The following is a 27,292-nucleotide window of genomic DNA, read 5'->3' on the forward strand; positions in this document are numbered from 1 at the left end:
AGAGAAAGGCCCTAGCCGGTTTGGCTCAGTGGATAGAGGATCGGCCTGGGGAATGATGGGTCCCGGGTTCGATTCCAGTCAAGGCACATGCCTGGGTTGTGGGCTCGGTCCCCAGTAGGGGGCATGCAGGAGGCAGCCAATCGATGATTCTTTGATGTTTCTCTCTCCCTCCCCCTTCCTCTCTGAAATCAATAAAAATATTTTTTTAAAAAGAAAGAAAAGAGAAGACACAACAGAACAATCCTTGAGTGGGTCACATGGGTGGGACCTGGAACCTGGGGTCGGGGGCTGACCTCAATGGACTGGGGTTCATCCACAGAGGCCAGGAGAGGGCGGAGTGTTTGGGGTAAGGCTTCAGGGACAGATTTCATGGTGGGGAAATGATCTTTTGAAGCTTTCTACTCACTTGGTTAAAGATGAATCAAAGGCCTGCGGAGGCCAGGGGTGGGGAATGGTGCGGGGCCCTCATCTGGCAAAGCCACAGAGCAAACAGACTCAGAAGTTCCCAAGGCAGAGTGTCCCTGTGGGGCGGCGTGAGGATTATATGTAGTCATTTATTTAAAGTACGTACTGGTGTCGCCCGGCCGGTGTGACTTCATTGTTGAGTGTGGACCTATGAACCTGGAGGTCAGGGCACATTCCTGGGTTGTGGGCTTGATCCCCAGTGGGGAACTTGCAGGAGGCAGCCAATTGACGATCCTCTCTCATCATTAATATTTCTGACTCTCTCTCCCTCTCTGAAATCAATAAAAATATACTTTAAAAAAATGTAATTGTCCTAATTGGTTTGGCTTAGTGGATAGAGCGTTGGTCTGAGGACCGAAGGGTCCCAGGTGTGATTCCGGTCAAGGGCACATACCTTGGTGGCAGGCTCCTCCCCGGTAGGGGCTCGTGCAGGAGGCAACCAAGCAATGTGTTTCTCTCACATTGATGTTTCCCTCTGTCCTTCCCTCTCTGTAAAAACCAATGGAAAAATATCATTGGGTAAGGATTTAAAAATAAATGAAATCAATACAAGCATATAAAATAAATAAATCAGGTGTGTACTGGTTTCAAGGGCTGGGCACGAAGGGCGGGCACTCACAGATTGGTTATGTCATTTTAGACAAGGAAGAGGCTCCTGACACCTGGCCACACTCTGCTCCCTCGCCTGCCCCGCTACAAGAATGACAGGTCCAATGGTGGGGGTAGCCCAGAGCGGCCTTGGAGGCCCACCAGGGGCAAGAGGAGCAGGCAGTGAGGCCTGGAAGGCGAGGTGGGACGGGCCTACCGCAGGCACTGAGGGGATGGCAGGGAAGTTGTGCTGGACAAAATGACAACAGTTCCTCTTCGTTTCCAGGTTTTTATTTGCCTGTTATAATTCTGATATTTATATACATATATATATATACTTTTTTGTACTGGGCTTATCAACAGACCAAGCAAAGGCAGACAGGGAGATGGGGCTGCCGGCAGGAGCACAGCAGAGCTGGGAGAACCCATCTTTCCTGTTTGTTGGCTGTTTGAGTTTTTCCTGGGATGGGATCAAAGCTAATTGCTAGAAAACCTAGAAACCACCTAGAGACTCAGACATCTGCCTACACACTAGTGGCATATGGGGAAAGGGCAAGGCTAGGAATTTTCAAAGTCACGGTGTATTTACATTCCCAAGGTGGGCAGAGGGAAAGGCCGAGGGGGGAAAACTGTTCAGACTGGGGGTGCGGGGCTGCTAAGGGGTCCTAGAGTGTGGTAGCGGCTGGGAGAGGCGGGGGCCACGGGGAGTGGGGAGGAGCTGTACCCGCCCCGCACCCTGGCAGTGATGGAGGCCACTTGGATGTTGTCTGGTGGGTACCGAAGGCAGCGTGTGTATGGAGCTCCTGAAAGCTGGCCGCAGCGTGGGGTGGGCAGCAGGAGGAGGGTGATACTGGCGCATGGGGACTCTGGGGCCCCCCTGATGGCCTCCTCTGCACCCAGAGCCAGTTTACCCAGCCCCCACCCTGGTGGAAGCAGAGATGGCAAAGAAAAGGGAGCAGATGGTGGGGACACTGAATTCCATCCTCAGTCCCAGCCAGGCTGGCCAAGGAGTGGCTGGGGATGAGTGTCAATCCTGGTCCTGAGGAGGTCCCTCCAGGCAGCATCTGGGAGACCACTCTGGGACCGTCCCCACTTCCCCTCCCGGGCCAGCTCAGCCTCCGTCTGCCCAAGGCTGGCGAGGCAGCACCTGAAGGCTACTGACGTGCGAGTGATCAGCCGGCCCCGAGCTGGAGCAAAGCAGTGTGTGCCCAGCAAGGAGTGCAGCTGGGTTTTGGCAATAAAGTGGGGTGCGGGTAATCAAAAGGGGGTCAGGCAGTGAACTCCTCTCTCTTGCTCCCAACTCAAGCCTCCCAAAGGCTCAGGGCCAGAGGGTGGGGCGAGGCCTGGTGGAGACAGGGAGGGGCCTTGGTCCCGAGGTCAGGGACCCAGAATGGGCTTCGGGCCGGGGGTCTTGGCCTCCAACTCCCCTGCGGCCTGGCCCTGGGCTGCACCCCGGCTGCCTCGCCGGGCTGGACCCCACTACTCCAGGGTCCCTGTGGGGTTGATGGGGGAGGCAGCTCCCGAGCTGTCATTGCCTCCTGCTGCCTCCTTCTCTTTCTTGCCGCTGTACTGGCCAATGAAGGAGCCGTCCTCATTGAATTGGACATCCACGCTGCCCCCATAGTCAGCCAGGCTGTCATCACTGCCCAGGGGCTTGATGTCTCCATTGAGGGATGGCTGGCTACTGCCGAAGGCCTTCTCCTCGTTGTCGCTGCAGGGGCAGAGGGCAGAGGGGAGTGGGAGGCTGCCCAGGGGGCCCGGCGGGTGCTGGCCTGAGGGAGGAGGCCTGGCTGGGAGGCCTGGTGGGGCCCCAGTGGTCCAGGCTCTGTCTGCCTTCCATTTGCTCTGAATGCAATGGGGATGAGGTTCGCATCCTTGACATACATCCATGGGGGCCAGTGGCATGCACACCCCCAGAAGGGCAAGGCGTGAGATACCCAGAATCCTGGCAGATGCGCTTAGCCTGGGGGGCTCATGGGGCCTGGCTCTTTGCCAATAGGTGAGCCAGATTCCTAGCCAGCTGTCAGCCCTTGCAGAGCCCAGAGTAGGGGAGCTGGGAAGGTGACAGCCAGGCCTGGAAGCTGGGTGTCAGTGTGTGGAAGAGGAGCTGGAGGGGTTGGCTTGTCCCTGAAGCAGGGAGCTGCCAGGTCAGACGCTGAGGGAGTTCAGAGCCTGGCAGGCGGGGCCCCGGCTCTTCGAAGCACATACTGTCCATGGTGGGGGGGGAGGGTCCCTGCCATCAGGGTCTGACAGTATCTTCCCACCACCCCTGCCTTACCTCTCCAGGGACCTGATGTCACCCAGCAGCACAGAGAAGAGAGAGAGACAGCGTCAGATATGAAAGGGAGGGTGGTGCTGGGCAGCTGGCCGGCAGTACTCCCACCCCAGCTCACCTATACTCGCCGAAGGTCTCATCCTTCATCGGCCGGGCCTCAGAGTCCACCTGGGTGTCCTCTTTGTCTTTTACTGAAGACACAGAGAGGAGCTGACTGCTTCTCCAGCCCCAGCTTATCCCTGGACACTGGGCCCCACCCCCAGACGGGGACACAGGCGAGGCCCCCTCTCTGTGCTCTGAGCGCCCCCAGCACTGTCTCAGCAGCTCTCAAAAGCCAGGAAACTTTCAAGGGTGTACCCCTCACCCCACATGGCTGCCATTTGCTCTGGGTCCCTGCCTGCCCCCCAACATGCCCATGCCATCCTGCCAGGGGCTCGGGGACCCAGAGGGACTTGTGAAAGGGACACAGGGTGGCCCAGGGTCAGGGTTACCTGAGTACTTGCCACCCTTGCTGCGCTTGATAAAGCAGAGGATGAGCAAGATGAGAAGCAAGAGGATGATGGCGCTGACGAAGCCGATGAACCAGCCCTCGGTGGCAAAGCCGGGGGGAGGGAGTCTTATTCGGCCTGATGGGGAGGGCCGGGTCCCGAGTGAGACAGAGCCCCCGGGCGCTGCAGCCCCTCAGCCCAAGCCAATGCCCCCAGGTTCATGGTCTTGTGTGGGGGCCTCACTTTTGTCACAACCCCTCTTCCCTCAAGGAATGGGTAGGGGCAGCGGCAGGCCTGGTCCACAGACAACAGAGAACAGAGGACCAGGTGGGGGGTGATGACCTGGGGCTGAGGGGTGCCTGTAATTTATTGATTTCAGAGAGGAAGGGGGAGAGAGATAGACACATCAACATCAATGATGAGAGAGAATCGTTGATCGGCTGCCTCCTGCACGCCCCGCACTGGGGATCGAGACTGCAATCCAGGCATGTGCCCTGACCAGGAATCGAACCGTGACCTCCTGGTTCATAGGTCGACACTCAACCACTGAGCCACACCGGCCGGGCGAGGGGTGTGTGTAATTGATGTGAAAGGGCGGACTATCTGGAGAGCAGGGGGCAGGGAAGAAAACCTTCTGAGAAAATGACTGCCTTAGAAACAGTTAAAACAGAAGGATACTAAAATGGGCTGTTTCTGGGGCCTGGACTTTTCTGTCATGGGCCAAGGGGTACCCAGATTCTGGGAGGAGAGAGGAGCCATGGGGCCTAGGGTGGTGGTGGCTGAGCTGGGGACAGAGGGAAGCTAATTGCATGGCGCCCTGAGCTCCCCAGGGCTTCACCAGTGCCGTTGGTCTTCACAGCTATTTGGCGCAGGAGCACCGTCTCCTTGAGCGTCTCCTTGAGCAGTTGGATCTCGTAGTCAGTACCCGGCTGCAAGTCCCACTGCGTGTAGGACCTCTGGTTGTAGTTGACATACTGCGGCGGGATATAAGCGTCCATTTTCTCATCTGCAGGAGCAAGAGGGCAGCAGGGATGAGTGGGAGTCCCGGGCATCACCGTGCTCCACACCATCCCCAGCCCCTCTGGGCCCAGAGCTCCTTCTCCCCCCAGAGGCCTCATGCATGCTCACCGCCCCGGGGTTTGAACAAGATCTGGAACCCGAAGTTGCACTGGCCCTCCTTGGGGACCCAGGAGACCACGCTGTAATTCTCGCCGGCTATGGCCGAGAGGCCGACAAAATCTGGGGTCCCTGGGGAGCGAGAGGAGGGTATGGGACCTCGAGGCAGCTCAAGTTCCGCCCTCCTGGGCCTGGCTGCCTGACGGGGCCTCCTCAGCCCTCCACCTTACCAGTTAAGGCCATGGTGCCTCCTTCCCGCGTAATGGCCTCACCAGGGCCCTGCTTCGTGGTGGCCTGCAGCTGGAAGCGGTACTGCAGGTGCGGGCTAAGGTTGGTCAGGTTGTACGCCCGCAGCTCGGGGTCCGAGAGGTTGAAGGACAACTGCTCCTCGCCCCCGTCACCCACTGCAAGGACAGGCGGGGAGGGATTGAGCCTTGGCAGACAGCTCTACCCACACCCCAGCTCCCCTCCAGCTCCCGCTCAGGCTGGGCTGGGGCTCTGAGCCCCCGACATCCATACGTGGCAAGCAGGACAGCACGTAGCCAGTGAGCACGCCGTTGTGGCTGAACGGAGGCTGCCAGTGCAGCAGTAGGCTGGTGTCGGACTGGCATTCCAGGTGCAATGCCTCCGGGGGGCCGGGCACTGCAGGGCACAGAGACGAGCAGCAGGTCCTCACCCAGGCTCGCCCTGGGACAGCGAGGAGGGGCCGGGACCGGGGCATGGAGTGCAAACCTCACCTCCCTCTGGGGTGCTGAAGGTCGTCTCGCTGGCGGGCCCCAAGCCCCGGCTGTTAAAAGCCCGCAACTCCAGGTGATAGGAGCTGTAGGGCCGCAGGCCCTCCAGGACGGTGCTGGTGGTGTTGGCGGGCACCACCACGTGGCTTTTGTGGTTGTGGATGTGCCTCTTGCTGTGCCTCCTCTGACTGCCCTCCCACCAGTACGTCAACTGCAGGTGGACAGGAGATCCCGCAGTGACCCCCGGGTACATGCTACCCACTGCCCTCAACGGGGACCCTTTCCTCACAACCCAGGGACTTCCAGAAGAGCAGCTGGCAGGTGGCAGAGGCCCGCCTCCAATCTTCTCTCCCTCTTGGTGGCCTCACCCCAGGGATCACCCCACCTCCCACACCTCAGACCCTTACATTGTATCCGCGGAGGTGGCCCTTGACCTGAGCTGGATCCACAGGCCACCACTTGACCAGCACGGTGCTCGCGTTGAGAATTTTGATGTCTTCCAGCTTAGGTTTTGCCTGGGGATCTGGAAGGAACCAGTAACGTGGATGAGGGCCTGTGACATCCTGAGGCCAGTCCAGAACCCTCCCTCGGGGAGGGGGGCAGTTGGATTTGGAAGCTCTATGGGAGGCAGGCAGTTGAGGGGCAGGGCATTTGCATGGCCTCAGGGTCTGTCTCTCTCTGCAGGCTGTTTATTAATTGCAAGGCAGAAAACAGTAATACAGGGAGGAGTAACCAGAGAAGATCTTGACGGGGTGATCAAAGTGAACATCTGATGTTTCAATTCAAGGGAAGGAAAGCAGCAGGACCCCGTGTGGGATCCTGGGCTGCACCCTGGACTGGACCCTGGACTGGATCCTGACTAGACCCTGGACTGGATCCTGACTGGACCCTGGACTGGATCCTGACTGGACCCTGGACTGGGTCGTGACTGGACCCTGGACTGGACCCTGGACTGGATCCTGACTAGACCCTGGACTGGATCCTGACTGGACCCTGGACTGGATCCTGACTGGACCCTGGACTGGATCGTGACTGGACCCTGGACTGGACCCTGGACTGGATCCTGACTAGACCCTGGACTGGATCGTGACTGGACCCTGGACTGGATCCTGACTGGACCCTGGACTGGATCATGACTGGACCCTGGACTGGATCCTGATTAGACCCTGGACTGGATCCTGACTGGACCCTGGACTGGATCCTGACTGGACCCTGGACTGGATCCTGACTGGACCCTGGACTGGACCTTGGACTGGATCCTGACTGGACCCTGGACTGGATCCTGACTAGACCCTGGACTGGACCCTGGGCTGGGGGAAAGACAGCACTAACTAGTACAACTGGAATATTGACTGCCAACTACAGAAATGTATTGTGTCAATGATAACTCTCTGGACTTTCGCAATGGCACTATGGTTATGTAAGACAACAGAATATTCTTACTCCTATGAAATGCGCTATTGAGAGGTAGGGGCTGGGAGGGGAGTGGGCTGTGAAAGCACACGTGGGCTCCACACCCGCTACTCACAGTCTTCCCCAGAGTAGCCAATGGTGACCTGGGGCTCAGGGCCCTTGCCCTGGCTGTTGATGGCCTGGACCTTGATCTCATAGGGCACAAAGGTGGAGGTGTTGGACACCACCAAGAAGGGGTCGCTCACGATCTGCTCCTGCCAGGCCCCTCGCGTCCCCTGAGGGCGCCACTGGACGCGGTACTGAACCTGGGGGGCGTTCCAGTCCATCCACCTGAGTGGCTGTAGGGAGCGAGCAGAACAGGATCTGGTCAGCCAAGAGCAGTCCCCTCCTGTGACACACCCCCACCTGTGACCCAGCCTCACATCCCCAGTCATCCTCTGGTCCTTAGCACAGCCAGGGGATTGGCAAACATGTGGGTCCTGGCATAATGTCCTGGGGCGAGCTCAGCTCAGGCCCCCTCACCTTCCAAGTGATGACCATATTGTTGGTCTCGTTCCCTTCCCCCTTCACGTCCACAGGGTTCTTCTCTGGGGCTGGAAAGTAATGTATTGTTAATACATCAATGCTGGGGCCTGGCCGGCATGGCTCAGGGGTTGAGTGTCGACCCATGAACCAGGAGGTCATGGTTCGATTCCCCGTCAGGGCACATGCCCGGGTTGCAGGCTCGATCCCCAGTGTGGGCCATGCAGGAGGCAGCCAATCAATGATTCACTTTCATCATTGATGTTTCTATCTCTCTCTCCCTCTCCCTTCCTCTCTCTGAAATCAGTAAGACATAGGTTTTTTAAAAAAAGCTTTAAAAAAGACATCAATGCTGTGGGCTCCTGCTGAGGCAGAGAAAGTCAGAGGACCAAGGAAGGAATGGCCCATTCTGGCCATTAGCCCCGAGGGAACCCCATCCCCCAGCTCCTTCTGAAAACCTGAAAGCGGAGGACTTGGGCACAATCCCCTCTGCAGGCCCTGCTTGCAGAGCCCAGGGACCCTGCATCTGAGACCCCTCCCAAGTAGCTCACCTGCCTCCGGTGTGACCACAGTCTCAGAGGCCGGGCTGGGCTCCCCAGGGCCATATTTGTTGATGGCAGTAACTCTAAAGGTGTAGTGGACATAGGGTGACAACTTGAGGGTGGTGGAGGTCTGGTTTCCAGGCACCTTGCCCAGACTGTACCATTTCTCAGGAGCCATCTCCTTGTCTTCAAATTCAATGTCATACTCTACAAAAAGGAGTGAATCGCAGTGGAGTTATCAGCGTGTGGCATGGGGACGGGTAATGGGGGTCCAAGTCTGGCTCGGGCCGAGGGAGGGAGGGAGTGCCCAAGGCAACTGGCATTCTGGGACTTGCATGAGGAAACGTGAGCCCCAGTGAGGTGCAGTCATGGAGCCAGGGCTCCGGGAGGAGGGAGGGCTAGCAGGGGTGGCAGTGGGGGAGGTGAGTGGCATCATGCTCAGGCCTCTTACTCTCAATGGGGGCGTTGTGGTCGTCAGCGGGGCTCCAGGACAGGCGCACCTGGCTTTGCTTCAGCAGGTGACGATCAGACAGCTCCAGCTGCGGCACCGGCCCGGGGCTCCCTGAGGGCCACAGAAGGTGGATTTTCTGGTCCATGCTCGAGCCCAAAGATCAGACCCCCAGCTCAAAAGGGCCCTGTCATGTGAACCTGGGCCCCTGTGCTCCAAGGCCTGGTGCCCCACCAGGCCTCCAGGCCACGAGCCTGCTGCCCCCCCCTAGGACTCACCCACCACCTGGAGCTCTGCCCTGCTTTCCACCACATCCAGCTTTGTGCTGGCCACACAGCTGTAGTTGCCCTGGTCGCTGTAGTCCAGGCTGTGGATGACCAGGTGCCCATCCTCTATGAAGTACCTGGGAAGGTGAGGGAGGGATGCTTGTCCTTAAGCTCCCAATGGACCCACCACTCTCTCCACCATCTGTGCTCTGCTCCCTTCCTCCCCACTCCTGCCAGAACTTTCTCCCTCAAAGTAGGGGTGCTCCCCCCATGGATGAGGCCAGGTCTGGAGATTCTGCTTTTCCCACACTGCCCCCTTCCACTGGGCCCGCACTTGTCACTGTCCCCAAGCTCCTGGAGGCTGCGACCATCTCTACGCCAGGTGATGCTCTGCTGCAAGGAGGGGTCAAAGGTGGCCTGGCAGGTTAATGTCACCCTTGAGCCTTTCTTCTTGATTGTGCTCTGGGGCCCCTGTGTGATCCGAGTGGCATCTGAGGGCAATGATAGGAAGGGAGGGTCACTCTGGTGTCCTCCAGAGACCCTGACCATCCCTCCTGGAGGTGCTAATCACATGGGGAGGAGGGTCACATGGAGGGGGTCACCTGACCTTTGACCTGCAGGTTCGCCACAATGGTTACATTGTTTTGGTCATTGGCAGCCTGGCAGAAATAGTGTCCTGTGTCATTGGCCTGGAGGTCTCGAATGCCAAGGGTCCCGTTGGTGTAGGGGAAGAAGCGTTCGTCTTGTAGCACCGTCTTTCCTTCCTTGTCCAGCCTGCACAAGTGTGGGGGGCGAGGGGGGGCGCTGGCTCAGACCCCAGCCATGCGCTCCCTGCCCTCCCTGGCTCCCTAAGCCAGAAGATGGCTCAGACCACCCCTGCTGAGTGGGAGCACTTACCACTGGACGCTGGGCACAGGGGCTCCAAAGACCTTGCACAGAAGGTAGGCAGTGCTGCCCTCGACTGCCAAGTAGGTCTCATTGTCTGGGGTCAGGATCTTGGCTGGCAGCTCTGGGAGACAGTGCGGGGGCGCGGGGGCAGGGGGGGGCAAGGGGGCAGATTCAGGGCTCTGCAGGGGAGCTCTACCCATCAGGCATCCCTGTGCCCAGCTCAGGCCCCCGCCAGGCTGAGCCTCTCTCGGCCTCAGATGTGTCTCCATATCCCAGCCGCCCAAGTTTTACCAATCATTCGAGCCCCCACTGACAGTCTACCCCTTCCTGGCCCGGCCCCCATTTTCCTGGAGGCTCCAGGAGAGGAGCCACCATGCTGGCCTTGGGCATGTCCTGGCCAGGGTGACATGGGGTAAGCCAGAGCTCTCTCTGAGGCTGCTTCCTCATCTGCCCTTCCTCTGACTCCCTGCTCTGCTGTTGTGAGGATAAGCGAGAGATGGGGTGAGGGGCCCCAAGAGAAGGAAAGCAGCGGTGGTAGACAAACCAGCTGCTGGCTGTCAGCCTGGTGGGCTACAGGGACAGACTGGCGGTTGTGGGGCACAGAGGGGAGGGGAGGGGGCCTAGCTTGCTGGCACTCACGGACAACATAGATGTAGGCATTGGCCAGCAGGAGCCCGTGCCGGTTGCGGGCCTCGCACTGGGTCACCATCGTGTCGCTGGGCTGCACGTTGCTCAGGATCAGGGCTCCATGCTGGATCCGGTACTTCTGGTCCTTGCCCAGCTCTGTGAGTGCGGCAGGTGGGTCCAGAGGCCAGGGCAGGGCAGTGAGCCACGCTGAGTCCCCTCCCCCACTCCTCTTCCTCCCCCATCCCCTAGGGCTCCCCATGCTCTCACCCTCCACGGGGATGCCGTTGATTCTCCAGGAGACCTCTGGTTCGGGCCTGCCCTGCACTTGGCAGTCCAGGCGGGCAGTCTCCCCTGGCCCATACAAACGGCTCTGGGGCTTATGCAGCCAGTATGGGGCAGCTGCGGGGAAGGGGAGAGCCTCCCTGAGCCCGCAGCCTCAGCCAGTTCTCCCCTTGCCTCCCCCCACCCCCTGTGACAGTGACATCGCAAACTTCGGTCTCCAGAGGTCATTCTTTTTTTTTTTTTCCTTCAAGATTTTCTAATTCTTTCTTTATGAAATTGATTTGAGAGAGAGAGAGAGAGAGAGAGAGAGAGAGATTTGTTGTTCCACCTATTTTATGCATTCAGTGTTGATTCTTGTATGTGCCCTGACCAGGGATAGAACCCGCAACCTTGGCATATCAGGATGATGCTCTAACCAACTGAGCTACATCTATGGAGCCCCATTCTATGCAACCGGGCAGGGGTTAAACCTGGCAGAGGCACCATACCCTCCACGGTAACGTAGTAGGCATGCCGGTCACTGCCCAGGGAGTTCTCAGCCAGGCAACGGTACTCGCCATCATCCTCCTCGCCCACGTTCAGCAGGTGCAGAGTCTTGTTGTGGTTCTGGTAGGTGACTCGGTCGGCTGGCATGGGGCCGCTTGGACGCAGCCACTTGATGGTGGGCGTGGGGCTGGGCACAGTGCAGGGAGGCCAAGGAGGAGAGTGGAGGGGAGAGAGGACAGGGCTGCTGAGCCCTGCCCCTCAGCAGAGACCCTGCCCAACCCCACCCTGGGCTCCTAGACTCACAAGCCCTCGGCGATGCACTCCAGGACCAGTGGTTGCCCCTGCAAGGCCACCAGGTGGCTGCTGGCATTGGTGGGGAAGAGCAGGCGCGGCTTCCTGTCGATCATGCTGTTGGCTGTGAGGAAGGAGCCAGGGAGTGGATGACTCTGGACACCCGCATGAGCCCCTGGGGTCTGTTTCATTCTCTGCTAAAGGGAAGCCCCATCTCTGCTCTTGCCACCCAGGAAGGGGTCTGGGGAGGGTTGAGATGGAGCCAAGCTGTCCTCGAGGAAGATTGAGGTCCTCCGACCTAGCGAATGGGCCAAGCCTGAGGGTCACAGAGGAGTGCAGGCATGTCAGAGCCTTTGGGACTCACTGGCTTTGACCCGGAGGTCAATGGGTTCCTTTTGAATGATTGTCCGAGTGCCAAGGAAGTGGGCATTGCAGATGTAGTCTGAGTGGTTGTCCGAGGTGAGCACATTGGCGAAGTAGAGGTTGCCATTCTGGCCCATTGTCACCCTCTCATCCTGTTTGATGTGCAAGATCTCTGCGGGGGCGGGGGTCAAGGAGGCAGAGGTCAGGACCTCTGTCCAGGAAGACGTGCCCACTGGCACGCCCACCCCAGGTGGCGGCCCCCTTGTGGGCACCCACTGCTGTTCATCCAGTAGATCCGCAGAGGCTCTGCACTGGGTGGAGGGTGGCAAGGCAGAATCACCGACTCCCCTTCCTCTACCTCAACAGGTTTCACTGTCTCCTTTGGCCATTTGGGAGCACCTAGAAGCGACAGAGAGGCCAGTGCGATGGGTCCCCACTCTCCTCTTGGTCAAGGCAGGTCAGGGTGGGGGAAAGGCGGAGGGATGGCTGAGGGTGTGAGAGCGCCAGATCATGAGCAAGGTCACAGAAAAGGAGGCAGAGACTTTGGGTCGTTTCTGGGCTCAGGGCTGAGACCGGCACTCCATGCAGGAGAGGATGGGCTGGCCAGATGGCTGTAAAGGGTTAACCCTCCACAATTCTCAGTTCCCACCCCCAGGACAGGACAAGGATGGGTGGGGGGAGCCTGAGGTGCAGCAGTGGGGGAGGGGAGCTGTGGTGGGATGCGGGAATCACAGACCCTTCCATCATCCTGACACAGAAACCATGGCAACGGTTCCCAAGGTAACCGGAGGGGCAGAGAGAGGAGAAGCCAGCTTGGGAGGCAGCAAGCTCAGGGAGGATGGAATGCAGAGGGGAAACCCCAGGGAAAGGGCGACACAGATAAAGGCAGAGCCAGGGAGGCCAGGTTGGAGGTGGGGGGAAGGAGCAGGGGGGAGGGAGGAGGGGAAGCAGAGGGAAGGAGACAGTGGTGAGGGAAGTGAGAGAGATGACCCAAGAGTGGTGGAGAATCAAATGGGACTGCAGACATGGAGAGGGGACAGAAGCTCAAGCCCAGGCAATGACTCAGACAGACAGGGCAGGCAGAGGGAGGGACAATGCAGGCAGAGCATCAACCCTCCACCCAACAAGCCAACAAGCCGGCAAGGGCCCACAGCTCCCACACAAGGTCCCTGAGACTTGGTCAGGGACCCTGTCATGTGTCCCAGGCCTTTCTCCTGTCCCTGCAGTGCCTCGCACCCTCAGCCATGAGCTGGATCTCGTGGGACATGGCGGTGCCCAGGTTATTGCTGGCAAAGCAACGATAGGTGCCCTGGAACCTCTGGGCAAAGTTGCTGTTGTTGCCAGTGATAGTGAAGGAGCCCGAGTGGGGTGCCTGGTGCACGGTCACACCCAGTTCCTCCTTGGGTTTGAAGTGGATGCCATCCCGGGTCCAGCGGAACCTGTGGGCAGAAAAGGGCTCAGAGGACTGAGGTCCTGAAACCTGGATCAGGAGCTAGACTAGACCGGAGGCAAGGGCAGTAGCAACCAGGGGCCCCTGGGATAGGCTGGGATGGGGCAAGGACCAAGGGTGATGCGGGAAATCTGGGGCTTTGGGGCTCAGAAGATGGGAGGCCTGAGGACTAGAAGTTGAAGTCAGCCCGGCCTGCATGGCTCAGTGGTTGAGCGTCGACCTGTGAACCAGGAGGTCAGAGTTCAATTCCAGGTCAGGGCACATGCCCGGGTTGTGGGCTCAATCCCCAGTGTGGGGCTTGTGGGAGGCAGCTGACCCATGATTCTCTCTCATCATTGATGTTTCTCTCTCTCTCTCTCTCCATCTCTGAAATCAATAAAAAAATATATATTTTTCAAATTAGAAGTTGAGGTCCATGGTCAACAACAGGGCTTAGAGGGTGAAGGTCACTCACTGCACTTCAGGTTTGCCACTGGCTTCACACTTCAGGCTGATGTCGTCTGTGGGGAAGACAACCAGGCGCCGTGGAGACTGTTCCGTGATGACAGGTGGCTCCATCACTGGGGACAGGATGGGGACAGTGGTGGTGAGGATGACATCATGGCCTAAACCCCCATCCCATCATGAGAGAGGCAGGGTCTGGAGCCCGTAGAGGCCCCAGGGCCATGGGGGTGGGGGAAGAGTTAGGACAAGCTAGAGAGACCAAATAGCTTGGCCATAAGCTTGTGGGACATGAAAAAAGAGAAAGGGACACAGAACAAATATAGAAAGAGACAGAACAGAGAGAAAACAGCAACAAAAGTAACAAAGAAAGATGCCCCAAAGAGAGAGGTGAAGCCAAAGAGAGTGGAAGAAACAGAGAACAAAACCAAGGACACAGAAACCAAGAAGGGCAAACCCCTCACAGGGAGAGAGGATCAGAGAGAACAGAGCACCAGAAAAAATGGCAAGAATGATAGAGAAAAGCCAGACCAGGGCAGTGACAGAACAAAGACAGCCCACACAGGTGAGAGACAGGGAGAGGGAGAGGCTGAGGTGGGCCTCCAGCCTGAGTCAGTGGGACAAGAACCCAAGGGCCAGAAAAGACAGCAACCAGCCTGGAGGTCACAGTTCGATTCCTGGTCAGGGCACATGCCCGGGTTGCAGGCTCCATCCCCAGTGTGTGTGTGTGTGTGTGGGGGGGGGGGGGGGGGGGGGCGTGTGCAGGAGGCAGCCAATTGATGTTTATCTCTCTCATCATTGTTCCTATCTCTCTATCCCTCTCTCTTCCTCTCTGAAAATAAATAAATAAATACATAAATAAATAAATAAATAAAAAAGAGAAAAGACAGCAACCAGCACAGGGCACATGGCACACAGGGAGAGGAGGAGGGAGAGGGGGACATGCTGGCAACCCCTCTTTCCCTCTCTCCCTGGCCTTCTGGCAAACACTTTCACCCTTCCCCAACTTACCATGTTGTCCTTCATCTGAGAAATCCAGGCAGCAAGGGAGAAAGCGGAGAGAAATGCTGACACACAGTCCCAGCAGGGGGCCCGATGGCATGGGAAGAAATAAGCATGGGCAGACCCCCCTGGGCAAGGGGAGGGTGGGAGAGGTGGCTTAACATGGTGGGAGAGGCACATCCTGGGCTGGAGCTGTGGCAGGTCAATACCCAGGACAGGACAGAGCCCAGATCACTGCTTTACGGGTGGGGCGATGCCCAGGTCTCAGTGCCAGAGGGCCGGGGGAGAGAAATTTATGCCTTTAAAAGGAGTGCCCTTTGGATAGATGCTTGCATCTGCCTGACAGGGCCTGAAGAACTGACTACCACCCCACCCAGGATGCCTTGGGAGGCTGGGAGGCAGACAGCCCACGGCCAATGCACCCTCCCCTGCTCCAGCCCACTTCCCTCCTAATCCAATTAGCAGGGCTCAGTGTTTTCAATTACCCAGGCCCAGCCTTCAGAGCCCAGCTGCCCCCCTCCCTGCGAAGCCCTCCCAAAGGCCCTGCAGTTTCCATCTGAGTTTCCATCGCCCGCAGGGCTGACATAGTCCTCGTTTTCTCCCCTTGCTTCCTCCCAGTCTGCCACCGAGCTCCCTGAGGCCGAGGCCAGAGTCACTGCCCAGCTGCAGGACTCAGCCCAGCACTGGCCAGGGTGGCTATGAAGAAGGAGGAGAGAGAGGGCAGGCAGGGCGGGGAAGGGAGCAGTTGGCTGCTTCTGAAAGCTTTGTGTCTGCAGAAGACCTCAGCGTGAGGGTCCCCAGGAGAGAGGAGGGGGCCCCTGGGGACACTGCAGAGAGCCCTGAACTGGGGAGGGGCCAGGGCAGGCAGCCCAAGAGCAAAAGACAATGACAGGGACTACAGGATGGGGAAAAGGGACTGGGTGGGGAAAGCAGGAAGAAACAAAGGGGCCTGGTATGGCTGGGGAGCGAGCTTGAGCTGGAGGCCATATTGTATCGAAGTTAATACCAAGTGCAGGCCAATGGCCAGGGCAGCCTCGGACCTGCCATGGTCTTTGGCCTACTTCTCTTTCCTTGCTCTTGCCTTTCTCCAAATTCTCCCTGCCTCTCCACACACAGATGCACCTGGCCAGATGGCCCAGCCCATGTGGTAGCAGGGTGGGCGGATATGCAGGGTAAGGCCTGAAAAGCAACTGAGAGGAGATGGAGAGGGAAGGAGGGTGAGTATGTGTGTAAATGTGCAGAAGTGTGAGACCAGCACATGTGGATGCCCTGGGGTGTACCGCAGTATGTTTGTGTCCGCCAGTATATTTGTATAGGGGTGTGTCTTGCCAGAGTACATCTGAAGGCTGTGTGTGCATGCTTGCCTTCAGTGCACAATTTTGTGCTGTATGCCTGCCTCTGTGTCTGTGTGGATGACTGTTCCTTTGTGTCTAAACCCCTCATTTTTTGTGTGTCTGCACATGTATGCATGTCTGTGTGCCTATTATGTGTCATCTCGGGGTTCTGCCCCTTCTGTATCGCTGTACCTGGCTGGGTTCAGATGGCTTGTCTGTGTCTGCCCATGTGTGTGTCCATGTGCATCTGTAGCTGGGGGAGTCTGCATAGGCATGACTGCATGGACCTCCAAGTGTATATTTAAGGGGGCATCCCCAACTTTTGTTCTGTCAGCCCCTCTCCACCTCCTCTAAACCCTTGCTGCTCCCTAATGCCAGGTGCCTTCTAAGCCCACCTCCTTTGGCCCCTGCCCCATTCCTGGCATGGACACTCTTTCTTACTATTAGCTCCCAGCTCATCTCTCAGGGACACTGGCCTTCCCCAGGTCCAGGCTCAGAGAAAAAGGTGGCAAAGTGAAGGGCAAAGGGATTGGAGCTACGGAAGGAGCAGGCTCAAGATACACAAATACTACCCTGTGAAATGCCCTTCACTGAAACCCAACAGCCACTTACAGCAGTGTTTACAACTCCTGCTCACACTCAGGAGAAAAGACCATCACAGTAACATACCCCCCACACACACACAAACAGGTACTCACATGCAGCCCCACTCACATGCACACACGATTCACTACAAGCAAATGTTAACAGGCAAATACCTACAGACCTTTACATACCTGACCAATAAATAACAGTTCTGGTGACTCACAAGCTTACCCATATAGGGAATCAAAACCACACTCGGGAATCACACTCAAGAGCCACACTTAGTCAATTATAGCCACGCACATCCACACATATACAAATATACAGCCTGTCCAACTCACAGGCATACAAAAATACTCATATTCAGTCACAACCCTCTAGTTACAATCCCAAACACCCCCGCACCTACCTGTGATCCCACACAAATGTAATGTTCCAGCAGCCCCACCTCCCAGACCCACCAAATAACTGCATTAAATCGTTAGCACCAGAAGCCTGCTGGGCCTTCGCAAGGTGTCTTTTCCTGTCTCAGTTCAGAGGGCTACATGGGTCCAAGATGAGATTACCCAAGTTAGAAGTGGGGTCAAGATTTGAATCCAGGCCTTTACACAAGCTAGTTGAGCCCCATTTTCCCACCCGCCTGCCACACCCCTGGGGGAGGGGTATGTGGAGAGGTGGGGCGGACCCAGGGATGGCACAGAGGAGGTCCAGTGCCGAACCCTCTATCCGTGGTGCTGAAATTTCCCCAGCCCCGTCCGTGCCTCTGTTCCCTGTCCATGGTGCTGACACACCCTGAACCTTCCATTCTGTTCTCTCCAAAGGTACCCAACGTCCTGGGTACCTCCTGCCCACTCCATGCCCAAGAAAGGAGGGATGAGGGGCTAAAGGGGTGAGGGTCCGGAACCGGGAGAAGGTGAGGAATTAGAAAATAAAGAGGAGTCAAGCGTGGCGGTGAAGGGAGGCTCTAAGGCTCCCTCTAGCTACTCACATTCATCAGGGATCTGGATGAGCAGGCAGGGGCTGCAAAGGAGGAGAGGCCACAAGTACCGCAGCGCCACGGCCATCTTCCAGGCGGCGCCGGCGGCTCGGCACAGCCGGCCGGATTCGGCTCAGGCTCGGCTTGGTGGGAAGGGGGCTAGTGGACGGCTTGGGGCGGGAACTGGGGGTGGGGGCACTGGGAGAGGGGAGGATGGAAGGAAAAGGTGGGGGAGGAGAGAAGAGAAAACGGATGGTTGTTAGTTACAAACATCTGGGCGAGTCAGGGCTCTTGGCCCCGCCCCTAGCCCCGCCCGCTGCTGGTCGACTCCCCTATCCATCCCTCCCCCCCCAACTTTGAAGAAACTAAGCACTGGCTGGGCCTCCAGGTTGCTTTTCATTCCCTTCCTACTTGCTGTATTTGCCTTTCCCATTAACTGCCTCTCCATCACCAACTTGTTGCCCCAATCAGCTCTCCTGGGCATGCCACAGGCTGCTCTGTGCATGTTGTTATCATGTATGACTTCATGTGCCAGCAAGCAGGTGCCCCTGGGCATGAGTGTGGGTATTTATGTGGCTGTGTGTGTGCACGCAGGAGAACATTTGTATGTATCTTCTCTGGGAGGGGGCTGCACTCAGGAGCATGTGCCTGTTTTCTTGTGTGTCTGTGGGGGATATTTTCTCACGTCTGCTATTTTTGTGTGCACACACAAGCACGGGTGCACACATATGTAGAGAAGAACTCTTGTTGCAGTCTCATTGGTATGGGTTTCAGAGCCTACTGATCACTGAATGCTGTTCCAGCCTGAAGGGCTTGGGAAGTGGAGACAGGGAAGGAAGGAAAAGGGCCCAAAGAAGCTGCATTGCACAGAATAGGTTGAGGAAAATGAACAAAGAAGGGGGAAGAAAGCCTGACCTCAGGAAGTGACAGGAGGGAGGGAGGGAAGGAGGAAAGCAACTCTCCGCTGTCCCTCAGGCCCCCAGGGGGCAATAGAGGCACTGTAGCCTCCCCACTTCCAGATGCTCCAAGCCAGGGTCAGGTCAGGGGTCAGGGAAAGCTCTGGGACAGTGCTTCTGACACCTCTTCAGTGCCTGGCAGGCCCGACTTCTGAAGAGAAAACAGACTCCCAAGAAGACAGACCACCTTGACTCCAAACAGGAAAAGGTGTGAGAGAGGCAAGTGATGGAAGTGCAAGCGGGGCAAGAGCAGGATGCTGGGTGGCTGAGAGGTTGGAGGCTGGAGTCCGAATTCTGGATGCCTTGCTAAACCCATACTGGGTATCCTCCTTGTGCCAGCCAGGACCTTACGAAGAGTGAGACCAAGCTTCATCCAGGATGCCAGAGGGGTAGGTGGGGAGGCTTGGAATGCTGTGCTAAGATATCTAGACTTTGTCAGGAGGCTACCAGGAGCCACAAATTGGTTTTGTGTAAGGTGACCCACGAAGAGTAACAAATGCAACAGACTTTGGGAAATGGGCAGGGAAAGTAGATGGCAGTGAATAGCAGTCAGCTTGGAGCTCTCAGACTCCCCCACCCAATGCTGCAGTGGGAGGGGGAGAAGCACCAGAGTGGGTCAATGTGGATGGGCTGAAGGCCAAGGGAATGACTTGGGAGGAGAGGAAGTGGCAAACACATAGCCAATTCCCAACTTGCAAGAGCTGAGCTGGGGCCCAGAAGGGAGGAGCAACAGCAGACCTGTTCCACCCCCACCTTCCCCAAGAAAGCCAGTGCAAGCAGGGTGGGCCCCAGGCCTCAACTTCAAGGCCTGTAGGAAGCAGTAGGAGACTCAGATCAGAGGGCAGGCGATCAAACAGCAGCCTTGGGAGCTCTGAGCGCTCTGGTGTTAGGAGGGGGAGGGAAGGGAGAAGCGAGAAAAGACACTCAAAGAAGGACCTTCCTGCACTCGGTGGCCCAAGTGCTCCATTTGCTGGAATGACATTCCCTGTCATGCCAGCCCCTTCATTTGTCCTCCAAATCTAGGCTCCCAGAATGGGGTGTGGCATATATACCCCGGACATATACACAGGGGAAATTCCATCCCCTCAACCCCGTCATGCCCCACAGTCTCACACCCAACCCCTTTTAGTCTCCTGGTATTTGACAACCAACTCGCCACCTTCCCAGGCGCTCAGAGCCAGGCAGGAGCCAGGTTGAGAGGCTCCCTGACAGCTGGCAGCTCTGCCTCCTCTCCTCCCACTGCTGCTGGGTCTCTGATCTCTCACCATTCCTCTGGCAATTACAGAGCAAGCAGCTCAGGTTGTCAGCTCAGCGGGCCCCCCCCCACCCCCCATCAGCACCTCCAGGGGCAGGGGAGGGGGGAGTATTCCACAAGCTGGTGTACAGATGGAGCCAAGGCCATGTCTGTGAAGGTGGGGCAGATGGGGGGAAGACGGAAGGGTGACAGACAGGGTGAGAAAGAGGCAGGAGGGAGCTGGAGAGGCTGAGACGTGGGGCTGGGGGAGGGAATGGAAGACAAAGACAGATGCTGGACCACCCCGGTTTCCAAGATGAAGAAATGGAGAAATAGAGACCCAGGCAGCAGGGAAAGGAAGAGAAGAGGGGAAAGGAGTACAAAGGGTGGGAGACAGCTGCAGAAAGCACTGATGAGAAGTGGCCAGCAAGGAGTGAGGTGTGTGTGTGTGTGTGTGTGTGTGTGTGTGTGTGTGAGAGAGAGAGAGAGAGAGAGAGAGAGAGAGAGAGAGAGAGAGAGAGAACAGGCCTAGTGGTGCCTCCTCCAAGTCCTATACCCTGGGGGATGCACCAGGCAAGGGGCGGGGAAGGCGGAGAGGAGATGAACCTGAGTCAGAGGAGGGGGCCTTTTTGGACTTGGACGTCAGGCTGGACTGATGGGCAGGGTGGAGCAGAGAAGCTGTGAACCAGCATCAGAGACAAACAAAGCCCACGATGACAGAGACAGAGCAGCAGGTCCCAGCCACTTGTGACACTGGAGCAAGGGTGTGGTAGTAAGACGAGATGAATGAGCCACTACCGACCGGCCCTCGGGGAGCAGGTGGGCCCCCTGAAGAGGGGGAGGAAGAAGCACCCGGAGGACCGCAGTGGATTCTTCCAAGATTGCGGCTAAGGCAAAATGAGCAGCCACCTGGCTGGGGCGGTGGTGGGGGGGAGGGGGGGGCGTGCCCAGGAGTCCACAGGCACAACAGTGAGTGTCCACCCACTGCATAAACCCATCACTGGGCTGGGGGAGGGCACAACAAAGGCAGGCTGCTCCCCAGTGGGTCCAGCTGGGAACCCATCCTCCCCTGGGGCCTCACACACCACTCAGAGGCAGGCAGAGGGAAAGGGTGTGGCAGGAACTGAAGTGGATGAGGTTGGCAAGGTCAGGCCCACTGGAGCCTGCAGGGAGGGGCCCGGCCCCTGGCCATACCCTGGCCCCACTGGGCCTCTGGAAATGCTCTCCTCTGGCCTCTGTCCACTGGCTGGGGGAGACTTGGGAGGACATGGAGCCAGGCTGAGCCCTGGGGTAGCTTGCTTTCCTCCCTGAACACACCTGTCCCCCGCCCCACCGAGAACCTTTAAGGGTGTACTGCATGCACGCGTGCCAGCCAGCTCCCATGTCCTGCCTTGTCCTCTCTGCCCCTCCCATCTGATGGAAATATACTTGCCCAAGTTATAAGTAACACGAAGGTCCTCCAGCTCAGTGTCTGTTGAGAATGGCAGTGCCCCGTGACCTGGCAGACCTGAATGGGGGCAGGGCTGAAGGCTCAGTGCCCCAGGTGTGTGCTGACGGTCAAAGTGTGGGTACCACGCCTGCATATTTGTAGGTCTGGGGGGCCTGTGTGGTGACATGCATGCCTGGTTTGTCACCTCAACAGGACTGGAGGGGGCCTTGGAGCCTGTTGGCACGTACGTGAGGGTGCGGGTGTCACCTACATCCCATGCACTGTGTTCCTTTAAGTCTCCTTCTCGCCCTCCCCCCCAGGCTGTGGCTGGCGGGTTTCCATGGAGATGGAGCCCAGCTCCCTCCACTGGCAGAGATGGGGGAAGCCTAGAGGAAAGCTTACTGCAGCCTAATGGGTTATTTAGATAATATATAAAGGAGGCTGACGGGTGGGAGCCCCCGCAGGTTCCTGGGGGCCTGGAAGTCTTAAAGGACGGCTGCTTCCTCTTCTGTGCCCCCTGCCTCGCCCTTCCCGAAGGACACCCCCACCCAGAGTACACCCTCAGGCCCTACAAGGCTGAGGTCTCCAAGGCAACGACAGCTTACCTGTAAAGGACCATTCTCCTTAAAGGATGAGGAAGGGGTGGGACAGAGCTTAACCCTTTGTGGAGGAGCAGAGAGAACAGTCTACACTGAAGGCAGAATCTCACCATCAGGGGCAGGGACAGTTTTTCTCTGTGCCCCCTGCCCCCCACCCCCATGTCACAGTTAGCTGCCCCGTTTTATTGAGTAAATTCATGGATAGCACTTATGACATGCCAGGGACTCTTTCACACACAGGGACTCTTTTACACACATCACTCATTTAACCTTTAAAATCGCTGTATGGGAAGGATGTGCTATCATTATCCCCATTTTACAGATGAGGAAACTGAGGCTCAGAGAACCAGAGTACCATGTCCAAGGTCACTGATACTCAGCAGGGGTGGGGTTCTCAATGGGGCAGAGGCTTCCTCTGGGTGCCAGCTCGTCTCTCAGGGCCTCCGCTTCCCAGCATGTGTTCCCAGGGGGCCAGGAGCCTGGATGAGAATGGCCTCCACGCCACCCTGCACCCTGGAGAAGGGCCTAATTTGCTAGGCAGATGGCAAGCAAATGGGGGAAGCTGGGAGGGAAATCTCGGGAGGAAGCCACGCGTAAGTAGGATGTGACCCTCGGCACAGAGCAGGAACCATCCCATGCCTCAGCCTTGGGTTTTACATGACTGCCCATCCCAGGAGGCCGCCCATCCACAAGAAGGCAAATTCCTTTCCCCTTTCAACTCAGGACAGCCCGGGTTCCTTGGGCCCCTCCCGTTATCCAAAATGCTGGGTTGCTCTGGCCCCTTTCTTGACACCAAAGGTCACAAGGCCTCCTCATAAAGAGGCTTTGACTACCAGTCAGGGCTTAAGGACAGCACTGACTCCCTGTGCAGAAGGGGAAACTGAGGCTCAGTGGAGTAGGGGCCAAGACTCTGGCCTCCCAGACTCCTGGAATGCCAGCAGCACAGCCAAGTATCCCATGCGCAGTTGGGGAAACTGGCGCCCACAGACTAAAAGCTGCATCCCCACCCTCTCCAAGCCCTTTCTCTGGCTCTGGACTCTGAGCCAGAACAGAAACCCCCCGACCTCAGAAATGAACTTGGGCCTTGGGGACTAGGCCAGAGGGGGGATGTACATCCTGTTCCTATCATGGGCAGGGCCTGCCTCCAGGACTAGAGGGGAGAGAAGGCTGCAGAGCAGGCAGGCCATGTGGGAACGTGCTAAGCAAAGTGGAGAGGCAAGGGGGGCCCAGCCGGCAGCAAGAGGCACCAGCCCCTTGCCTCCTGTTCAGACCCACCAGCCCTGGGATGCCTGGGTTGCGGGGGGGGGGGGCGCGGATCGGGTGCCTAGAAATGGCTCAGACACTGCCAGGCCCCTCTAGCCCCACTCCCAATGGTTTAAAGGGCAGAGGGGGCACAGGAAGACTGGGGGCGGACAATGGAGCCTCTGTCGTCCCAGGCATTCCTAAGGCATGAAGGCAGGAGGCCAGGGGAGGGGCCAGAGGACACCCCAACTGGGAAACCCCACATCGTGGCAGCCTCTGCAGCCACCATCATCAGGCCCGCCCCTTCCTAGCACAGGCCCAGTAGGGGCATCTGAGGGGACTCATGTGGGCAGAGGAGGATCTGTGTGCGCATGCTCTCTATCACACACATACACACACGAATGCACACATGCAGCCAGATATATGATCCCCACACATGCAAATAGGAATAAGCACACACTCACACGCCCAAAGCTAACCTCCTATACAAACCTCCAGCCCTGCTGCCCTGCCCCAATGTGTCCGGCTCTGCATGTTTTAGCCCAGAAAGCTGAGGCGTGGGGGAGGAGGGGTTTCCTTGGGACTCATAACCTCCCTTCAAGAGGGACAGCCCAGCAGGACTGCATGGCCGAGTGTGCAAAGCCCAGGACGCTGTTAGCCTCCTGCTCCACCCATTCCGAGGCCAGCACAGCTGTCCTTGCTGGGTTTAGGGCCAAGGATTGGCATGAGTGTCAGAACAGTGGCTGGGTGCTCCCTCCGCGGCTTCATGACCTGGGACCCAGACAAGATCCTGAGGCCTTGGGTGAGGGGCACTGGACAAAGAAAAGCTTCTGGAAAGACCAGCAGTCCAGACCCTGCCCCTGCGGAGGAACTCCCCGCCCTCCAGGCTCCTCCCTCTCTGCAGCCTTTAGGAAGCCACAAAGATCCTGTTGATATCGGGGGAGAAAGCAGGCTGGCCCTGCTAACCTTGCTCTGGGTGGAGGTAACCAGGTGCCTGCCCCTGTCCACCCTCCAGGTCAGACGAGGCCCCCACGGGAGGTCTGAGCCCAACCTGAAGCCATGGCTCAGAGTTCAGAGGGGCCAAGTTTAATCAAGAGCAGGACATGGGAGAGGAGGTAAGGCAGGAGGGGAGAGGAGCAGAGGGAGAAGCTAGACAAAAGGAGAAGCTGAGAGGTGGAACCCAGGGCACCTATAGGGAGGGGTGGGGCAGGCAGAGGCAAGTGGGGGGAGAAGGGAGTGGTGCACCCCCCACAGTGAAACTCCAACTGAGCTGGGAGGGGAAAGGTGATGTCTGGGGGGGGGAGTGGAAAGGTGGGTGACTGAGGGCTGGGGGTGGGGAAGCAGAAGGGGGTGCCCAGGATTGGCACAGGGCCCCACCCAGGGACCTAAACCCAACCTTCCCAATGAGGGGAGGAGGAGACAGGGCAAATGCAGCAGCCAGCTTGGGAACCCTAGAGGGAGGATCCAGACACCCTGTCTCCCCCATTGTCTGAATCACAGGGTAGGGCGGGGCCCTTGGGGCTCAGAGGGGGCCTGGTGGGCAGGGCAGTTGGCTGGGATGCCCATCTCTGCACAGGACCCCATCTCTATTCCGTTCTTCCCCAGAGCATGCTCCTCCTAGGCTCAGGGTACCCACACCCCTGCTGGCCCCTGAGCTGTTTCGGTCTTTAGCCCAGGAAGGAGATCCAGAAAACGCTTCTATCACACCTTCACCTTGGCTCTCCTGGAGGCTGGGCGGCTCTGCAGGACCACACGGCCCTCGCTGCCCAGAAGAGTGACCCAGAGGCCTTCTTTCCAGCTGTTGCCGTTTAAAGTAGCACCAGGGACAGTTTGCCTTGAAAGGGACCTTAGAGATTAAGGAGCCCGTGCCCTCATGTGATTAACCAAAAAGGCTGACACTCAAAGCCAGGAAGGGCCCGAGGATCTGGAGCCACTCGGCTGGGGAGTGGCAGGTATGGCACGGGGGCCGCCTCCTCCACCCTCCCCAGCCAGTCTTGCCCAAGCACATGACATGGAAGGCACCCTCCCCAGCGGCAGAAAGAGGCCCATGGGAGTGCAGCCTGGGTGCTCCTGTCTGCTGGAGTGGGCCCTTCCTTACTGTGCGCCTTCCTTTCCCCTTCAGATAATCACAAAGAAAAAAGGAAAGCCAGTTTGTGCCCCCCGAGGACGGAAGACAGTGTCAGTGTGGTTCATTACTGGCTTTTCCATGGGCAGCCGTGAGCCGGCCCAAGCGGGCACTTGGCAGTGAGCAGCCCAGCCCACGGGCTACTGAGTTCTAGGGCAGGGAGGAGTTCATTACTGCACAGGGAGAGGCCCGCCGCCTCAGGTTGCTGTGTGCCCACTCGGTGCTCTGCATGGGTCTGGCCACTGGTGGAGTAACCTCCCAGGAGCAGGTTGTAGTGAACCAAGAAGACTGAGGCTGGGGTGTGCTGAGTGGGTTTCTCTCTAGGTGATCAGATCCCTAGTGGTTCTTAATTTCTTTTGTTCTTTTCTGTATAATTCAAGTGTACCACCATGAGATGTACCACCTTTGGGATCGCGCACACACACACACACACACACACACACACACACACAGAAATAAGTATGGAAAGAGACTAGGATGCAGCATAGAAAAATGGCCAGGAGCTGAGGGTCCCAGCCCTGACCTGAGCTCCCCATGTGGTCACAAACACCTACGAGCCCCGAAGGCTCAGGAGCCCATGGGTGCACGTGCTGGCGCTGCATGGGCGCTGTGCCAGGTGAGAGGCCCGGCCTGGCTGAGTCCCACTGCCTACAGTAAGAAGCTGACCAGAGGTGAGAGGCCCCAGGCAGGTCCCAGCCCCAGCCACCCCACCGGGGACAAGAAAGATGAGGCTCAGAAACAGTTTATGGGAAGAAAGGCTGATTGGATTATTCACATGAGTCAGCAGAGATGGCACTGGGCTGCCCAGAAGCCCCTGCCTTCTGGGTGGAGTTAACTGGAAGGAGGGCACCTAGTGGAGGGGGATGCCAAGCCTCCCCTTCTTGAGGGGGCAGATGGCCCTAGGCCTGCCACGGCGAGACAGGCAGTTATGGGCGGGGTTCCAGATATCCTGCAGGGGGCAGCAGGTTGTACTAGGTGTTCTTTGCCATCCCTGCCAACCAAGAGACTCCCAAAATCTGCCTTAGAAAGGGGGTGATAGGAATTGTGGACCCTCCCATAACCAAACAGGGGCAGGAAGACTTTGCAACGGGCAAAAGACCTGCAGTGGGTAGGGATAGGGCCCGAGCCGAGCATCTCGCTTTCTAGAACCCCTGGCCCTGAGCCAGTCATGCCCTCCCTCCCACGCCTCTACCTGATGGACCCACATTCTACAACCATGTGCCCAGGCCCATCTCACTGATGCACCCTTTCTTGGCCACAAGAGCCTTCAGAAACTGAGGCTCCAGGCGTACCCTGAGCCTCTGGGGAGGAGACCCCGATCCTGGTGCAGTCGCGGAGGGGAGTCCCAGGAACTCCAGGCTGGGGTTTGGAAAGAAGAGTGAGAAGAACAAAGCCCCCCATCCCTACCTTGGAGTGGAGGGCCGGGCAGCGCCCAGCCCGGTTCCCTCCCCACCCCCCATTGCAGGGGCAGCCTACCCCAACCTCCCCTCCCACCGTGCTGGCCACACCTCCCCTCCCACCACGCTGGCCACCGAATTTTCAGTGGGACTGGGACCTCGACTGGGAAAGAGGGCCAGCCACGCCCAGGGCCACACCCCACGGCAGCCTATGTGGGGGGGCGGTCATCAGGCCCCATCGCGCTCCCTTTCTCACACACGCACACACCCATAGGGACGTGCCAACTTCAGCCCCCACCTGCCTGCACAGACCTTGTCTGACTGCCCCCACCCACCCGGAGTGTCCCTCCTCGGGTCCGCATTTTGGGAGCAACCCAGGTACCCCTCACCTGTCGGGCTCTGGCCCTGGCCCCCTTCCCTAGCCCCACTCCTGTCCGCAGGGCCGAGCCGGGGGGCACCTGGGTGGGGCTCCGGCTGCCCCACCGGTGACCGCGGGCCCAGCGGAGCGGCGTTCACGCTCTCGCCTCCGGGGCAGGTCTAGGACCAGAGACTGGGGACCGGGGACGTCGCAGCCGAGGCCGGATCCCAAGGGCAGGCCTGCCCGCCTTACCTGCGCTACGGCCGCCACTCAGGCTGCCCGCCCAGCCTCCGCGCACGCCGGCCTCGGACCCGCCGCCCGAGTGCGTCTGCGAAGCCTGGCGATGCTGCGTCGGAGGCGGCGGGCGGGG

General features: G+C 58.2%; 1 protein-coding gene across 2 annotated transcripts; it reads right to left on the bottom strand.

Moving 5' to 3' along the window:
- Nucleotides 1-1,328: 1,328 nt before the first annotated feature.
- Nucleotides 1,329-27,292, bottom strand: L1CAM (L1 cell adhesion molecule). 2 transcript variants are annotated; one of them, XM_080653879.1, is made up of 28 exons: nucleotides 27,175-27,292; nucleotides 17,595-17,780; nucleotides 14,697-14,711; nucleotides 13,699-13,804; nucleotides 13,031-13,233; nucleotides 12,071-12,193; nucleotides 11,796-11,966; nucleotides 11,444-11,555; nucleotides 11,143-11,327; nucleotides 10,640-10,771; nucleotides 10,385-10,528; nucleotides 9,755-9,866; nucleotides 9,465-9,631; nucleotides 9,192-9,348; nucleotides 8,870-8,994; nucleotides 8,595-8,705; nucleotides 8,153-8,350; nucleotides 7,602-7,672; nucleotides 7,195-7,417; nucleotides 6,074-6,189; nucleotides 5,670-5,877; nucleotides 5,452-5,574; nucleotides 5,163-5,336; nucleotides 4,945-5,064; nucleotides 4,655-4,822; nucleotides 3,820-3,954; nucleotides 3,447-3,519; nucleotides 1,329-2,764 (listed from the first exon to the last, which is right to left on the bottom strand). In XM_080653879.1, exons 2-28 carry the CDS (start codon nucleotides 17,668-17,670, stop codon nucleotides 2,533-2,535), a joined length of 3,780 nt encoding a protein of 1,259 aa, XP_080510005.1. In that variant the 5' UTR covers nucleotides 17,671-17,780; nucleotides 27,175-27,292; the 3' UTR covers nucleotides 1,329-2,532. The 2 variants fall into 2 exon arrangements, with proteins under 2 accessions (XP_080510005.1, XP_080510006.1); XM_080653880.1 differs by having other exon boundaries at nucleotides 3,437-3,519.

This window comes from Plecotus auritus, assembly GCF_963455305.1.
Source record: "Plecotus auritus genome assembly, chromosome: X".
Taxonomy (NCBI): domain Eukaryota; kingdom Metazoa; phylum Chordata; class Mammalia; order Chiroptera; family Vespertilionidae; genus Plecotus; species Plecotus auritus.

Excerpts from the sequence above, each read along its gene's own strand:
- L1CAM (XM_080653879.1), bottom strand. The coding sequence starts at position 17,670 with ATGGCCGTGGCGCTGCGGTACTTGTGGCCTCTCCTCCTTTGCAGCCCC. Across the intron at positions 9,632-9,754 it reads CCTGTGCCCAGCGTCCAGTG|GCTGGACAAGGAAGGAAAGA; the intron begins GTAAGTGCTCCC and ends ACACTTGTGCAG. Across the intron at positions 7,673-8,152 it reads TGTGGTCACACCGGAGGCAG|CCCCAGAGAAGAACCCTGTG; the intron begins GTGAGCTACTTG and ends ATTACTTTCCAG.